Source organism: Amphiura filiformis, chromosome 20, assembly GCF_039555335.1.
Source record: "Amphiura filiformis chromosome 20, Afil_fr2py, whole genome shotgun sequence".
In the NCBI taxonomy this organism is placed as follows: domain Eukaryota; kingdom Metazoa; phylum Echinodermata; class Ophiuroidea; order Amphilepidida; family Amphiuridae; genus Amphiura; species Amphiura filiformis.
This window is the reverse complement of record NC_092647.1, coordinates 57,615,456-57,632,273: the sequence shown is the minus strand read 5'-3', so window position 1 is coordinate 57,632,273 and position 16,818 is coordinate 57,615,456. Positions and strand designations below refer to the sequence as shown.

At 35.9% G+C, this 16,818-nt stretch overlaps 1 protein-coding gene across 1 annotated transcript in view; it reads right to left on the bottom strand.

Moving 5' to 3' along the window:
- Window positions 1–16,818, bottom strand: part of LOC140142103 (cubilin-like) — a 167,333-nt gene that overhangs the window by 119,137 nt on the left and 31,378 nt on the right. The window contains 2 exon segments of the mRNA XM_072164062.1: window positions 1,149–1,187; window positions 2,479–2,643. Of these exon segments, the coding sequence (XP_072020163.1) occupies window positions 1,149–1,187; window positions 2,479–2,643 (204 nt within the window).

Below are 16,818 nucleotides of genomic sequence, written 5' to 3'. Positions count from 1 at the left end.
TTAGTACTCTAAATTGAAAATTAAACTATAAATAAAAAATATTGATAATAAATAACACCAGCCAGCCAATGAGATATAGTATTACTGTTGTATTTTGCATCTGAACTCAGCATCAGTGCTTGGGAGGTACCGTACTGACTCGAGTATAGTCCCACCCCGATTTTGGGTGAACATTTTTCAAAATTGGGGGGTGGGACTATACTCGAATTTAAAAAAAAAAAAAAAAATTATTTATTTATTTGGCTTTAGAGTGTCCCTGGACCTAGACCTAAATGCTAGGATCATTCATTAATGATTTCAAAATGCATACAAATTCAATGCATTTTGAAATCATTAATAGAGTATGACATGAGTACAAATTTATTCAAAACACACAGGCCTACAATTTTTTTTTTTTTTTTTAATTTCAGAAATTTTTCAGAAATTTGGGGGTGGGACTTTACTCAAAGGTGGGACTATACTCACGTCAGTACGATAATAGAATCAAATTCCTGAAATTGAGTGTTTGAGTGTTTTAGCCAATAAAGTCATTATTATTTGGACTAAGATTCCAGGGGTCCATTTCACTGAACTTTTAACCATTCGTAAGTTCGTAACTCAAGTAACTGTTCATAAATTTACGAATACCCAATAGACCACTTGACATGTGACGTCATTGCCCGGCAGTATGCGCACGCATTATGGCACTTTCCATTGTTCTTTGCCCTGCAGTGTGCGTGCGCATCGTAGTTTGCTCAGGGCATGTGTATTTTAAATCTCCCACCACATTTCATATAGTACAAGAAAGCCATTGAACAGTGAAGCGGTTCGTTCGAGCATATCGAAAGACCAATCCCTCGCCTATGTTGATAAACATTGATGTAAAGTGGTCTATACTAGACATAACTTTACGAAGGATCCCTGTAGTAAATCCCCATTACTTACGAAGGGTACCGTTCGTAAGTTTAGTGAAATGGTACTTACGACTCGTCATAAGTTATGAACAATTTCGAGACTTACGAGCCTTCGTAAAGTTTAGTGAAATGGACCCCAGATTTAGGTCAAAGCCCAAAATTGGGAAGAAAATGCCCTCTCATGGCCCCTCCTCTTTTAATACTCTTCTTATATAGTCAAGGGAATGTCAAACATTCATTCCAGCCATTACTTACACTGTTGAGTGATGATACCTGAGTCTCTAGTTGTGTCACCTGAAAGAATAAAATTCAAAAAGATAATTATTTAATCAAAGTTTACCTTTCAATAAAGGTAACTTAAATGTACACTTACAGGTAGAATGTGCAGTCATGGTTCAGTATCCTCCCACAAATCACTATAGTGCTTATCCTCTCAAGTTGAGAGCAATGCCATGTGTATATATCGCAGTGGCAGTTTCGAATCGTGCACAATAACCTAATCCCACATTGATGTGCAGAAGGGAAGTTTGTCTGTATGCTGGCGACAAAACCATGTAAACTTACTAACGTACAGCACTATTAACTTAAGATGAGACTCGGTAACCTCAAAGTTGGGTGCAGAAATGCCATACAACTTGTTAAATGATGCATTCTATTGTACTTTATATTCTCCATTTCAAACACATTACACCTACAATCAAAAGAAGGGTGCAATTGGATGGCACAAGTTTGAAAAGTTATTTCGAGGCCTGTGTCCTCCTCGTTCTTTTGTAGACAGGGTGGGCGACAAACACTCCTTGTTTTAAATTTTTTGTAACTTTTCTTGCAGATGCGGTACAAAAGTCTCAAATGACAGCTAAAGGCAGCTTGGGAGTTCCAGTATCAAACTTGTTAGGTTTTGTTGAAATACCAATATGTCAGAGTGATTTTACAGCAACTGTTTCCAGTTTGGACAATCAGCAACATCAGTTCAGTAAGACTTGTATAGCAGTACAGTCACTCATTCAGGTAGCCCAATCGATAAGGTGCTCTACTATGGTAGTTGGTCAGTTAACTCATTCAGGTAGCTGAATTGACCTGAACACAACTTGATGAGCTCATCCTGGTTGTAATGGTTTATTTAGGTTGACGAGGGCTTGCACTGATCTCAAAATGGTCTATAGAATGATTTGGGCCACTGTGATTAGTGACTTTCTGCAAAGTGTGCTTGCTTGTGGGTCTGGCAGTGCACTATAATTTATTTTTAAATTGTCCCACCTCAGACATCAGTCAGAACTGAATGCCAATACATGCAACCTATAGTTCGTCAACTCAGAACAAAGTAAATAGACCTCGGAAACTGGAGGTATGAGAATAATTATTTCGGTGCAATGCGTGTGTAAATGCTTCTTTGGCGTGCCAACTGCTGCATGATTTGTACTTGCCAAGTGCACCAGGCTCTTTATGCGTTGCGTTTTTTAACACGCAGTGCGTGTGACGCAAAGCATCGACCCCCGATGCCACAGATTTGGTTTGTACGTCTAGGTTGAAGCAGTATAGGCTATCACTCAGTTACAAAAAAAATCCCAAATAACACAAGTCTTACCCGTTGCAGAAGATCAGGCGGTATAGTATCAGCATTTTCTAGTGCTGTTACTCTTGACTTCAAGTCTTGCACATCTCTTGTTAGTTGATTCAGAGTGGTCTGTAGATCTGTTGGCACAGAGGGATTTTGTTGAATCGATGTAATGGCATCCTTGTTGCTTTTCACCTGGACAAAATGAAAAATTGTAAGACATAATGTAAAATACATAAAAGTATATTTTTTAAATCATTTTAAATGTTTGATTTTAAGCTTTGTTATAAGAGTGCAGGGCTCAAGAGACCTGTGGCTCATATAACTCTCACAAAATATCCTTATATCCTTATATATTTGTCAGTATGCATCTCTCAGTCAAGCAGATATCCTGCCAAGATGCTGAATGACCTGGATTTTGCTGATGATATTGCCCTGCTGGAATCTTCTAGCCCGGGCCCAGTCACAGCTTACTAGGACTGCAACTGCAGCAGCAGATCTAGGCCTTGTCATCAGCACACCTAAGACAGAATATATGACTGCAAACTGTAACGCCCAACCAGCACTTGAAGTCTATGATAGTACCATCAACCATGTCACAGACAGTTCCAAGGTGGGCTTTAGTGTTGGAGACCTAAAAAGAAGAAAGGCACTAGCCTGGGCAGCTTTCTGGAAACTGGAACGCCTTTGGAGAAGCCCATCCCTGCCAATCGAAACAAAAATCAAGCTGTTTCAGACAACGTGTGTTACTGTCTTTCTGTACGGGTGCGAGTGGGTAATTACCAAGGACATGGAAAACATGATCAATGCATTTGCAACATCTTGCTACAGAATCATGTTAAACATCAAGCGTGTGGATCGGATTCCAAATGAAACCATCTACAACCTGACCAACACCACTCCACTGGTTGCCAGAGTCAAGATTCATCAACTCAAATTTCTCGGCCATATACTGCGTCTTGAAGATGGAGAGCCTGTGAAAGAATATGCGCTATATATCCCACCACATGGGAAGAGGAAACCGGGACGGCCGCTCACACTGTACTTACAGTATGTCCAGCACCTCCTGGGAGATACTGAAGGGATGCTGCAGCCAAACACAATAGTTTCGCTTGCCCAAGTTCGCATTAGTTGGAGAAAGCTTGTAGTCGCCTGCTGATGATGATGATCCCTGGAGAGCTACTTTTTGTAGAATCAGTTATATTGTAATCAAAAAGTATTTCGAGATTCAAAGATGTAATTTACCTGCAGTAATAGAATAGGGACTCCTCAAACTTTGACAAATGGGTTATTTATCAATGCTGGAGGAACTTGAGGTAAACCACAAGGTGACATGAACTATCTCAAGCAGCTTAATTTGCTGATTTATATTCATATTATGAGAGACTTTTCTGAATCTTCACCATGTTCATTACTTTTCATCAAAACCACTGTGCATCAAAACACTTTTAAACTGTCTCTCAACTTGAACTTTAACATACTAAGTGCCATTGTATTTTCCTCTGCATTGTGTCCATGTCACATACTCTCATGATTATGTCACACTTTGGGCAATTGTGGGAGCTAAAATTACAAACATGCAAGGTCTTTCAGCACTCTATTTTGGTCAGATTCATGATCTTTCAGACCTGTGTAGTCCGAAAATGGGGGTCTTAAGCTTGTATGCACCCATAATGGTTTTTTTTTTTATGTCAAGTGCCCCCCCCCCCCTCCATGACCTGTATAAAGTGTGTATGATGTTGATGACCAAATGGGTGAACTTCAAGATAGGATCCTAGGCAGCATCACCCCTGGACTTAAAGGCTTATAAAGGTGAATTTGGTTTACAATTTTACTGTAGAGCAGGATATTTTTGTGCATTAATTTTGCGCTTTTTTAACTGTTCTGAACAGATTTGCAACATCTACATTATTGAAATATGGTTAAAATATTTTCACAGGCTTTTAAATAATGGTTCTGCAATTTGGTAACTAAATAAAATGCTTCTTTGCTCACTACATCTGAGTAAGTGCATTTCTAGAGGTTGGGGTGTGTCCTATGAGGATCTAGGAGTGTTGCATTTAATAAAGTGAGCCCTCAAACAATGTAGACACACTAGACTATTCACTGTGAGATTATTAAGAGACAAGAAACAGACCCCTACAAATTACTGCTAACCACAAAACCTGCTTGTAATAAAATCAACAATAGAAATATCTTCTGAGCTGAAGGCAGTGGCATAGCCTGGATTTTGGTGTGAGGGGCAAAGCCATTTTTTTGTCCCCATTTTAGGGGGCAAGTCCCCATGGGGCCCCATTTAGGAGGCAAAGCCAGATTTTTCCCCATTTGTGACTTTTTTGTCCCATATTTGGTCATTTCGACATTTTGCTCTTTACTGTCCCCATTTTGTCCCTGAAATTTTTTCTGTAGGGGCACTCTGCCCCCTACCTTCCTGGCTATGCCACTGGCTGGAGGAGCAATTTCTATCTAATACAATCTTGAACAAATTATAACTTGAGCAAAGGCTTCTTATTGCGGAAATCGTAAAATTGCACCTCAATTTTTATAAATTGCGTACGCAAAGTGAAGTATGAATTCAGTCTTAATCCTAGTCTTACAACCAGTAATTAACGGTGCCTTCATTTTTTCAGGTCCATTCAAGTTAACATGCATGACTGTTTACATGCATGTGCACATACATGTACCGGTATTTCCAGTGTTCTCCCTATAAAAGGTTGTGCGTGCCTGGCCCAGGGAAGAGCCCAGGGTTTCCAAGTATTGGTGCAAGGGCTCAAAAGAATTAAAAAAGAAAAAAAAAGGATATTTTCCAACCAGGGGACCCTGCAAGTTCCTGTGCCTAACATTAATTCACAGCTAAAATTGGCCCAACAAATCTTTAGAAGGGTCACTGCATGTTAGGCAAAAAAAAAAAAGGTTTGTCTCAAAGCTCACAGCCCTGATTTGTAAATTCGTGAGATTTGGAAAAAAAGAAATGCAGAATTTTTTTTTTTAGTTTTTTTTTCCAGAAAATTTCGGCAAAAATCAGATTTTTTTCTCTACCATGAAAAAAGTCGGGAATAAAAAAAAATAAATAAAAAAAAATTGCATTTCGCATTTGTTTTCAAACCACTCGTGAGCTTTGAGACAAACCATTATTTTTTTTGGCCTTATTTCCAACATTGGTCGATAACACAGTCCAATGAGAATGAACTTTTATGGAAAAATTGGTGTGTGCCGGTGACAAACCTGAAAAATCACTTGAATTGAGCGAAAGCAGTACAAGATAACTAGAAATAAATAAAAATGCAGATGCCTAAGATTTAGTAAAAAGCAACAACTTGAATAACAGCACTGTTCATGTTTTTAAACAATTTTAAAATAGCTGTGAAAACTTAGGTCTGGGTTTAGGTCATTACCAAAGGGTCACTGACATGAGTATTCATGTGGAACAGACCACAGGCAATTTACACTGTGGTTACACAATAAGTACTTGTAAATTGTGGAAGACAAACAACCCAAGGCTGTCAATTTTTTCAGCAAAACTGTTGTTGAGCTTTTAGTTAATTTTCAAACTGGTCAGTGGTCATCAACAGGGGCGGATCCAGGAATTTTCAATAGAGGGGGCACCGAGCCACCGCGGCTCGGCGCCCACACAAAGTCAGGCACCGCTCTGCAAAAATACACAGAGTAAGGCGCCGATCTGCAAAAAATAGAGGGGGCGCCCCCCTCTAAATCCGCCCCTGATCAATGATGGGGGTGGGGTCTTAAAAGATGCCGTGATGGTGTCACAAGTTACGTCACTGCTAATCAAGACTATACTTTTTAAGCAAATGCTTAACATGCTTACACAATGTATTTCGGGCCCTAGGGTCAACACACACTGAAAAGGGTTACTTTTAAGCACATGCTTTATAGGCCTGCATGTATTTCTGGCACAGAGTCTACACAAATGAATGGCCTGATATTTACCATGTTTACAACATGAATGATGGCCAAAAAGTTTGATTTAGGCTGATTTATGTACATGCATACATGTAGGCCTATACATGTACTGTGATTTTGATGCTGTGGCATCATGGTGGCATACAACTTGAGCTACAAAAATAAACTTGTTCAATACATACTCTGAAGAGAGTAGACCCTAGCAGAAATTCTATACAGCAAGAAGTGTATCAAAAGTGTATCAAAGTGTATTAAAACTGTATCAAACAGCAATTTAATACAGTTTTGATATACAAAGGGTGTATTGAAAATGTATCAACTGAAAATATAAGGTATCAAAACTGTATCAAATACCACCTAACTGTATCAAAAATGTATCAAAAGTGTATCAAATTTGAACTTTGCAGTTTTTCAGTGTATGTAAAGTGTATCAAAGTGAACTTTTTGGTGCTAGATGTATATCAAAAGTGTATCAAATTGGACTTAGTCAAATTCTGGCTGCATACAGTGTATCAAAAGTGTATTAAATTGGACTTTGCCTGTTTTTTAGTGTATGTAAAGTGTATCAAATTGAACTTAGTTAATTTTTGGTGTCTAGAGGTATATCAAAAGTGTATCAAATTGGACTTAGTCAAATTCTGGCTGCATACAGTGTATCAAAAGTGTATTAAATTGGACTTTGCCTGTTTTTTAGTGTATCAAAACCGTATTAAATTGGACTTAGTTTATTTTGGGTGGCTAGAGGTATATCAAAAGTGTATCAAATTGGGCTTTCATAAACTGACCTTTTGTAGTGTATCAAAACTGTATCAATAACTGATCACATGTCTAGATAATGACTCATCATTTTCAAATTTGCCCATGTGGCATGTATGCAGTTAACACCAGGATTTGCATTTGGAAATGTACTGTATTTTAGAGCAAATTATGGTGTTTTATTTATCATGATGACGATACAAACATGCTTGCAGACTGCACATTAGGTTACAATGTAGTTGTAATCAGGGACTGTGATCAAAGAGGAAATATCTGACTTTGTTCTGATAAGGTAAGCTTACTATATATTATATATAGGGCCTCAATGTATATGTATTAAGCATGAATATAGCACATGCCTGTATAGTAGATGTTATTGGTAGCCTTTTTGTCTCTTTATTGAGGGTAACAACTTCAGTGACAAGCACTGTATTCCAAGCAGGCCTTCTGATGTATGTATGTTCCATTTTGGTTGGGTTTTGCTTCTTTTTTGCAAGACTTTCTCACACATTTATCCTATTGCGTTGTAATTTTGAGCGTTGATAGGGAAAGTGCATTGAGCTGCTTGTGATGGGGGAAAGTGCTAGAGGTCAGCATTAGCAGTAGAGGGCAGTGTTGAATTTGAGCTTGATTAGACTAATTTCAAAATTTGACCTTTGACCCCTTCACTTTGGGGTCATTAATGTTTGCAAATATGTTTAGATCATGTACGGATAATTCTTGAATTTGAGCTTGATTGGACCAATTTTGAAATTTGAAAAACTGTATCAAAAGTGTATAAAAAACTGTATCAAAACTGTATCAAAAGTGTATCAAAAACTGTATCAAAAGTGTATCAAAAAACTATCAAAAGTGTATCAAAAAACTATCAAAAGTGTATAAAAAACTGTATCAAAAGTGTATCAAAAACTATATCAAAGGTGTATCAAATGGCATGTATCAAAAATAGGCGGTCCAGCAGGCCAGCATTAGAATTGGAACGCTGATTTGATACAGTGACATATTTGATACACTTTTGATATAATTATGTATAAAATGTGTATAAAATGAAAGGATAAGAATTTCAATGCTAATTTGATACAGTTTAAATTGGCACGCTGATTTCATACAGTGACATATTTGATACACTTTTGATATAATTATGTATGAAATGTGTATGAAATGAAAGGATCAAAATTTCAACGCTAATTTGATACAGTTTAAATTGGAACCCTGATTTGATACAGTTACATATTTCATACACTTTTGATATAATTATGTATGAAATGTGTATGAAATGAAAGGATAAAATTTGAGCGCTAATTTGATACAGTTTAAATTGGAAGCGCTGATTTGATACAGTTACATATTTCATACACTTTTGATATAATTATGTTTGAAATATGTATGAAATGAAAGGATAAAAATTTGAAGCATAAATTTGATACAGTTTAAATTGGAACCCTCATTTGATACAGTAACATATTCGATACACTTTTGATATAAATTATGTATGAAATGTGTATGAAATGAAAGGATAAAAATTTGATCATAAATTTGATACAGTTTAAATTGGAACCCTCATTTGATACAGTAACATATTCGATACACTTTTGATATAAATTATGTATGAAATGTGTATGAAATGAAAGGATAAAAATTTGAATGTTAATTTGATAGTTTAAATTGGAACGCTGATTTGATACAGTTACATATTTCATACACTTTTGATATAATTATGTATGAAATATGTATGAAATGAAAGGATAAAAATTTGAACATAAATTTGATACAGTTTAAATTGGAACCCTCATTTGATACAGTAACATATTCGATACACTTTTGATATAAATTATGTATGAAATGTGTATGAAATGAAAGGATAAAAATTTGAGCATAAATTTGATAGTTTAAATTGGAACCCTCATTTGATACAGTAACATATTCGATACACTTTTGATATAAATTATGTATGAAATGTGTATGAAATGAAAGGATAAAAATTTAAACTCTAATTTGATACAGTTTAAATTGGAACCCTGATTTGATACAGTAACATATTCGATACACTTTTGATATAAATTATGTATGAAATGTGTATGAAATGAAAGGATAAAAATTTCGACGCTAATTTGATACAGTTTAAATTGGAACCCTGATTTGATACAGTTACATATTTCATACACTTTTGATATAATTATGTATGAAATGTGTATGAAATGAAAGGATAAAATTTGAGCGCTAATTTGATACAGTTTAAATTGGAGCGCTGATTTGATACAGTTACATATTTCATACACTTTTGATATAATTATGTATGAAATATGTATGAAATGAAAGGATAAAAATTTGAGCATAAATTTGATACAGTTTAAATTGGAACCCTCATTTGATACAGTAACATATTCGATACACTTTTGATATAAATTATGTATGAAATGTGTATGAAATGAAAGGATAAAAATTTGAACATAAATTTGATACAGTTTAAATTGGAACCCTCATTTGATACAGTAACATATTCGATACACTTTTGATATAAATGATGTATGAAATGTGTATGAAATGAAAGGATAAAAATTTGAGCATAAATTTGATACAGTTTAAATTGGAACCCTGATTTGATACAGTAACATATTCGATACACTTTTGATATAAATTATGTATGAAATGTGTATGAAATAAAAGGATAAAAATTTGAATGTTAATTTGATAGTTTAAATATGAACGCTGATATGATACAGTTACATATTTCATACACTTTTGATATAATTATGTATGAAATATGTATGAAATGAAAGGATAAAAATTTGAGCATAAATTTGATACAGTTTAAATTGGAACCCTCATTTGATACAGTAACATATTCGATACACTTTTGATATAAATTATGTATGAAATGTGTATGAAATGAAAGGATAAAAATTTGAACGCTAAATTTGATACAGTTTAAATTGGAACCCTCATTTGATACAGTAACATATTCGATACACTTTTGATATAAATTATGTATGAAATGTGTATGAAATGAAAGGATAAAAATTTGAAATATAAATTTGATACAGTTTAAATTGGAACCCTCATTTGATACAGTAACATATTCAATACACTTTTGATATAAATTATGTATGAAATGTGTATGAAATGAAAGGATAAAAATTTCAACGAAAATTTGATACAGTTTAAATTGGAACCCTCATTTGATACAGTAACACATTCGATACGCTTTTGATATAAATTATGTATGAAATGTGTATGAAATGAAAGGATAAAAATTTCAATGCTAATTTGATACAGTTTAAATTGGAACCCTCATTTGATACAGTAACATATTCGATACACTTTTGATATAAATGATGTATGAAATGTGTATGAAATGAAAGGATAAAAATTTGAACGCTAATTTGATACAGTTTAAATTGGAACCCTGATTTGATACAGTAACATATTCAATACACTTTTGATATAAATTATGAATGAAATGTGTATGAAATGAAAGGATAAAAATTTCAATGTTAATTTGATACAGTTTAAATTGGAACCCTCATTTGATACAGTAACATATTCGATACACTTTTGATATAAATTATGTATGAAATGTGTATGAAATGAAAGGATAAAAATTTGAACGCTAATTTGATACAGTTTAAATTGGAACCCTGATTTGATACAGTTACTTATTTGATACACTTTTGATATAATTATGTATCAAATATGTATGAAATGAAAGGATACATTTCATTTGATACTTTTTTGATACATTATCTTGGCATTTGATACACTTTTGATATGTATACAATGTGTATGCACTGTTAATTTGATACAGTTTTGATACATAAAAGTGTATGAAATGAGGGTTCCAATTCAAAGCCTTTTATTTCATACATTTTTCATACGTATCAAAAGTGGTGTATCAAAAGTGTATCAAATTTCAGCCAGGGGACCCACATCTTCTGTTTTTCACATCAAATCACAGTGAACCTTGACCATGCCAAGGATTAGGGATTCTCAACAACCATTATACTCTGACAGGGAATCTTCTGAATTGACATTTTGCTCTCTAAAGTTGTGTTCACACGGTAGTAATACTCCCAGGCATACACTTTTTGACACTAACAGCAAATAACAGTGTGCCAGCACTCATTACTCAACTACTGCTACTAACTTTTTTTTACTGCAGGTGTCATGCTTTTGGTCAGAGTAAGAAAAGCTGAAATATAGACGGTTAGCCCCAACTCTGTGGATTACGTCTGATTTCAGACTCCACATCACAGTCAGATGCGATGCTAAAATGCTTTTAAAGCATTTCAGCATCGCGCAATGAAATTAAAAAAATGTACATTTTAATCTCATCACACGATGCTGCAATGTTTTAAAAGCATGTGGGTCTGCATCTCCTTCTATGGTGATCCTGCTGACCTTGATTTTCCAGCAGCCAATCACGAGCATGCACCACTGCGATACTGCAGCGCAATGCGAAGAAAGTTGTATAAAATTCAACTTTCATCGCTAATGAAATTCCATTGCTCAATGACGATTTTCACTGCTGAGCTTGTAAAAACCTGGCTCAGATTTCATCATGGCTGCGATGTGGAGTTTGAATCAGACTTTATCACACTTATTCTGATTGATAAATACATGTATTGCTGATGATGAATATGGTTCAAAATTAGGTTAAAATAGGTGTTCATTTTGTTTGAAGCATTCTACATTAATGAGTAGGCCTAGATCCTACACACTATAAATACACAATGTTCTCAGCGTAACATAGTTCAAACAGTCATCTACTCCTACCAAATAAATACTCCTACCCAGATACTAATGTATGCTATTTAGCAAGAGTAAATGACTGCGTTCAATCGTTTAGGCCTATACAGCCACTACTCTACCATCTTCGTGGGTTGGCTACTCCGACCAGCGTTAACTCCATGCAACACTTACTCCTGCCTTTACTTCAGACCATGTGAATGCGACTTTAGGGATATCAAGGCACTGACCTTTTCAGAGAGGGCACTTTAGAAGAAGGTGGCTGTGATGTACATGTAGTAGTAATGACATCTTGTACTACCTGGCACTGAAAATGTCCTATCCATCAAAATGCCTATTTGTACCAAACACCAGTCACACTAATATATAGCCCTATGTTAGAACCAGGACCTGTACTGGTTAGCGGCAACTTGGGCCTTTTCAATAATACGCCTAATACTTTCACCAAGGGGGTGGGGCAGCAGGAGTCGAGTGCAACACACCAAGCCTACCAGAAGATGTACACATTTTTGTGAATGCATGTAAAAAGATTTAAACCAAAAAGTACCCCCATCAAAAAAAATACATGTACATGTATATTATGCCTGACCATAAGGCATTGATTTTCATGCAAAATCTAGGGCAATGTTTGGCATACATGTAATGCACTTCCACTTTGACATTAATTGGTGCCCATTAGGATTCTTTTTTCTTCTCATTTTTGGATGATCACTAAATGCACATTTTGCCTAGAATTTATTTCATGTTACTAATGTTTGTAAGAAACATTTTTAGCATAATGCTGTATGTCAACTAAACTTGGGATTTAAAAAAAAATCAAAATTCATTTTGACATATTTAGAACAAAGTATTGTTTTGAAAAGGCATAATATTTGCTAATAACCACATTTGGTAATGGTGAAAGCAATCTAGCAAAGACAAACTCTGATGATCGATGCAAAGGTATAGGCCTAAGATACATGTATAAAGTAGGCCTATAAACAACATGGCTACTCTGTTGTATCCACCATTTTTGTCCACAAACAGTCAGCCGATATAGACTTTTTCACTGTATACTTTTTTAACAAAACCTGCATAATTATGAAACATTCTACATTGTAGAAGCACTTAAAATAGGCATATATCATTATTTTAAGCATAAGTTCACAATTATATCACATAATTTGTGTCATAAATTTGTTAAAGGTAACACATAGGGCCTACATGTCAACAAGTGTACAGGGTAAAGCCCGATCCTGACTCCACTTCATGGCAGCGATGCGATGCTTTTCAAACATCGCGGCATCGGCGATGAAATTAAATGTACATTTTAATTTTATCGCGCGATGTTGCGATGTTTTAAAAGCATGTGAGGTATGCATCTTCTTTTAAGGTCATACTACCGACCTTGATTTTCCAGCAGCCAATCAGAAGCGTGCACGGCTGCGATATCGCAGCGCGATGCGAAAAAGCTGAACATTGTTCAACTCCGCCATCGAGACCAAAATTTTCACCGAGCGATGAGAATTTTCACCGCTGAGCTCGTAAAAACCTGGCTCAGATTACAGTTTTTATAGCATCGCATCGCGCTGCGATGTGGAGTCAGGACCGGGCTTAAGGGGTGAACATCCTTCCACTGACTGTATAGCGTGTCATAGTTGTTGATCATTGGTTGAGAAGTTAAGTCCAATTCAGACTCCACATCCCGGCTGCAATGAAATCCGAGCTAGGTTTTTACAAGCTCAGCGATGGAAATTCTCATCGCACGGTGGAAATTTTGTCGGCGATGACAGTTGCAATTTGTACAACTTCTTCACATCGTGCTGCGATACCGTGGCCGTGCACACTTGTGGTGATTGGCTGCTGAAAAATCAAGGTTGGCAGAATGACCATAAAAGGTGATGCAGACTTCACATCATGGTGGTGATATATCGTTGCAGTATTTTTAATTTCCTTGCTGTGCCGTTTTAAACGCATCGCAGCATTCCATGGTGCTGCGATGTGGAGTCTGAATCAAGCTTAAAAGGGCATTTCGTGATCCACAGCCTCATCCCCCACTTTTCTCAAAAAAAGTTGAGATTTTTATATCACTGGAAACCTCTGGCTACATAATGTTTATGTACAAAATATTTCTTGCAGATTAATTCGTTTAGCAAAGATATCGTGAAATTTGAATTTCGTTCTGGTGCACCAGAACGAAATTACAACGTATTGTCTATGGAGCAGTGACAGTAATACACATAATCATGCATAACTCGTAAACGCAATATCGGAATCAACTGAAATTTTGGGAATATGCTTTTTTCGTGGATGTGTACTGAAAAATGTCATAAAAAGAGGATGCTAGGATCACGAAATACTCCTTTAAGGCCTACATGAAATATTTTGTACAGAAAATCTCTCTTTAAACATCATGAACTTGTCCAACATGCAACAGGTGGCTTCGATACGTTTAGGTTTTCAGGAGTTAAGTTTACCATTGGGTCTATGGTAAAACAAAGAATTTACCGCGATGCGGAAATTCCGCGAAAATCGTGGAATTCGGAGGTAAAGCAGAAAACGCATTTCTGAGAAAAAAATATAAAAAAATAAGCAAAATGACCTAGAAAAAGGAAAAATACAATTGAAAAGAAATAAATAATATAATAAATGAAATGGGTCTTCCAAATTCATCAAAATAAAGTAAAATCCGTCATAGATTTACCGCACAACGCCTGTCCTACCTCCCTTTGCAGCCATACCCAATCACCCATCCCAACTTTGCAAATCGCGATGATCGTCACAAGATTCTTGTGAAATTTTATTATGTCAGAAATGTGCTAAAATTACAAAGCGGAGAAAAGCGGAATTTAGCATTTGTAAAGCAGAAAATTCTTGGCTTTAGTCTATGGGTTGCCCCTCCCATCACATTACTGAGGGTCTAAACTAGAACTAGAAGTCCCATTCCACCAGACTAGTCTCCTAACATGAGTTTGTAGACCTAGATTTTGATGAATGGGTCATGCTTGCAAGCAGCCCAAACCATGCTTGTCATAATAAATAGGCCCACATTTAAACTTAAAGTGCCACTGCCATGTCATGAATCTAGGAAGTGAACAGATGTTGACATCACATACTTTAGTAATTGTATTATGTAAATGCCTAAAAGTACAACATCAAATGGAAAACAATGTAGGCCCCTGTAGGCCAATTTAGATGATAGTATATCTATTGGCCATCACCTAACTTGAAGGGAAAAGACCGAAATTATGATATCTGTTATCGGTGGTGTTCCAAGTAAAGTGTCCAATACCTGCTGTTGAGGCCATAGGGCCTACACAATGGGCCCAAATGCTGTGTCAGATGGATATCCTCGAACATAGTTTTACATCCCTTTAAATAACATGTGTCTTCTATAAAGACAGATTCACTCTGATCTTGTAGTGACCTCTGACAATCTAGGGTTCTCCTGTACCAGCAACATGCCTTCTATCCTAGTCAAAAACATATATCAAACATGGAAATATGTGCTGAAAGCATCAAGTGTGTTAAAAAACAAATTACTGTATTTGACTATTTAAATTAGCACCATTTCCCTTATACTTCGCCCTCTTTTGAATTTTTTAAGTGACAAAGTCTGCTAAGTACCCATAATGCATCTGTACAACTATATTCTATCAGAAAATGTTAAAAATAAAATCAACCCCTAAAACTTCTGATTGCATGTGCAGATTTTGTGTGTCAGACACACTGTATTTTTAATGTTTATGTGTATGAATTCCATACTTTTGCCATCTTGTGGGTAAAAGCTGGTAAATCAATATGGCTACAATATCGTCATAGTGCTGATCTGCAGTGTACTCATCTTAGGTTACTTTACCCATGCATAAGATGCCGAAAATGACATCACACCATCTAGACTCTGAAAAGGTCTATGGACACACTTTTAAAATACAATCTTGTATTTTCAATATGGGTGGAGAACTGCACTTGGGATGTAAAATAAAATACACACAAGTTCTCAAACATACAAATAGGGGCCTAAATGGTTTCAGGAAACTAAAATCAACATATCAGCTCAGCTTATTTTTGGGTGATACTGTGTAATATATGGATCCTGTGGCCTGTACACCATCCGCGATAATAAAAACAACACGTAAAAGGGTAGTTTTTCATGGGTAGGCACAATACTGTGGCAGATCGCGTTTAGGGTGTCAAAAACATGAAAAATTGGAAAAAAGGGTAGCAAAATTGCAATGCTAATACGCGGAAATGAAATTTAGGGTACGAAATTTGATGCAAGGAATGAAATCCCTGTTTAACAGGTGCGTGTTACCTTACCTGTTTAGGGTATCGTTTTAGCCAAGGGTTAAATCCTTGTTTAGGGTGCTTTTCAAAAGTTGATTATCGCGGATGGTGTACAGGCCACAATGGGAGTGACCCCGGAGGTTGGCCACTTCAGTCAATTTGTACCCAAATTTCTTCCCACAATACAATATGAGTACTAGCAATAACAAAGGAGATGGATTAACCTCTGAGCTGAACGTTACACAATATACATGTAGAGATAATATAATATTTACCATCTCACCTTATACCATACTCACTTCAATTACGTTATTCCAAATTCATTAAAACAGCCTGAATGAGTTTAACCAGATCAGAATTATTCCCAATTTTAATAAAGTACTCTCACCTCCACATGCCCTCTCTTTTAAAATATAATATTTGCCCAAAATAATTGACACAATTTCTAGTGATAATGGTTTTGATTTACAAGTATAACACAACCTCACAGCCTGAATCCAGTCCCAATGGCCACCAATTTGAAACCAATATCATGACTAGACGGAAGAACCTGTGTGATTGACAAATAAAGTTTCTATCGCAAAAATGCGCTTCAAGCTGTGAAAGTATTATGCAGTTGGGATGCGTGCAGAGTTGGAAGGGCAAACTTATATTTGTGCAACCTGAAAAGCTGGGATGAAA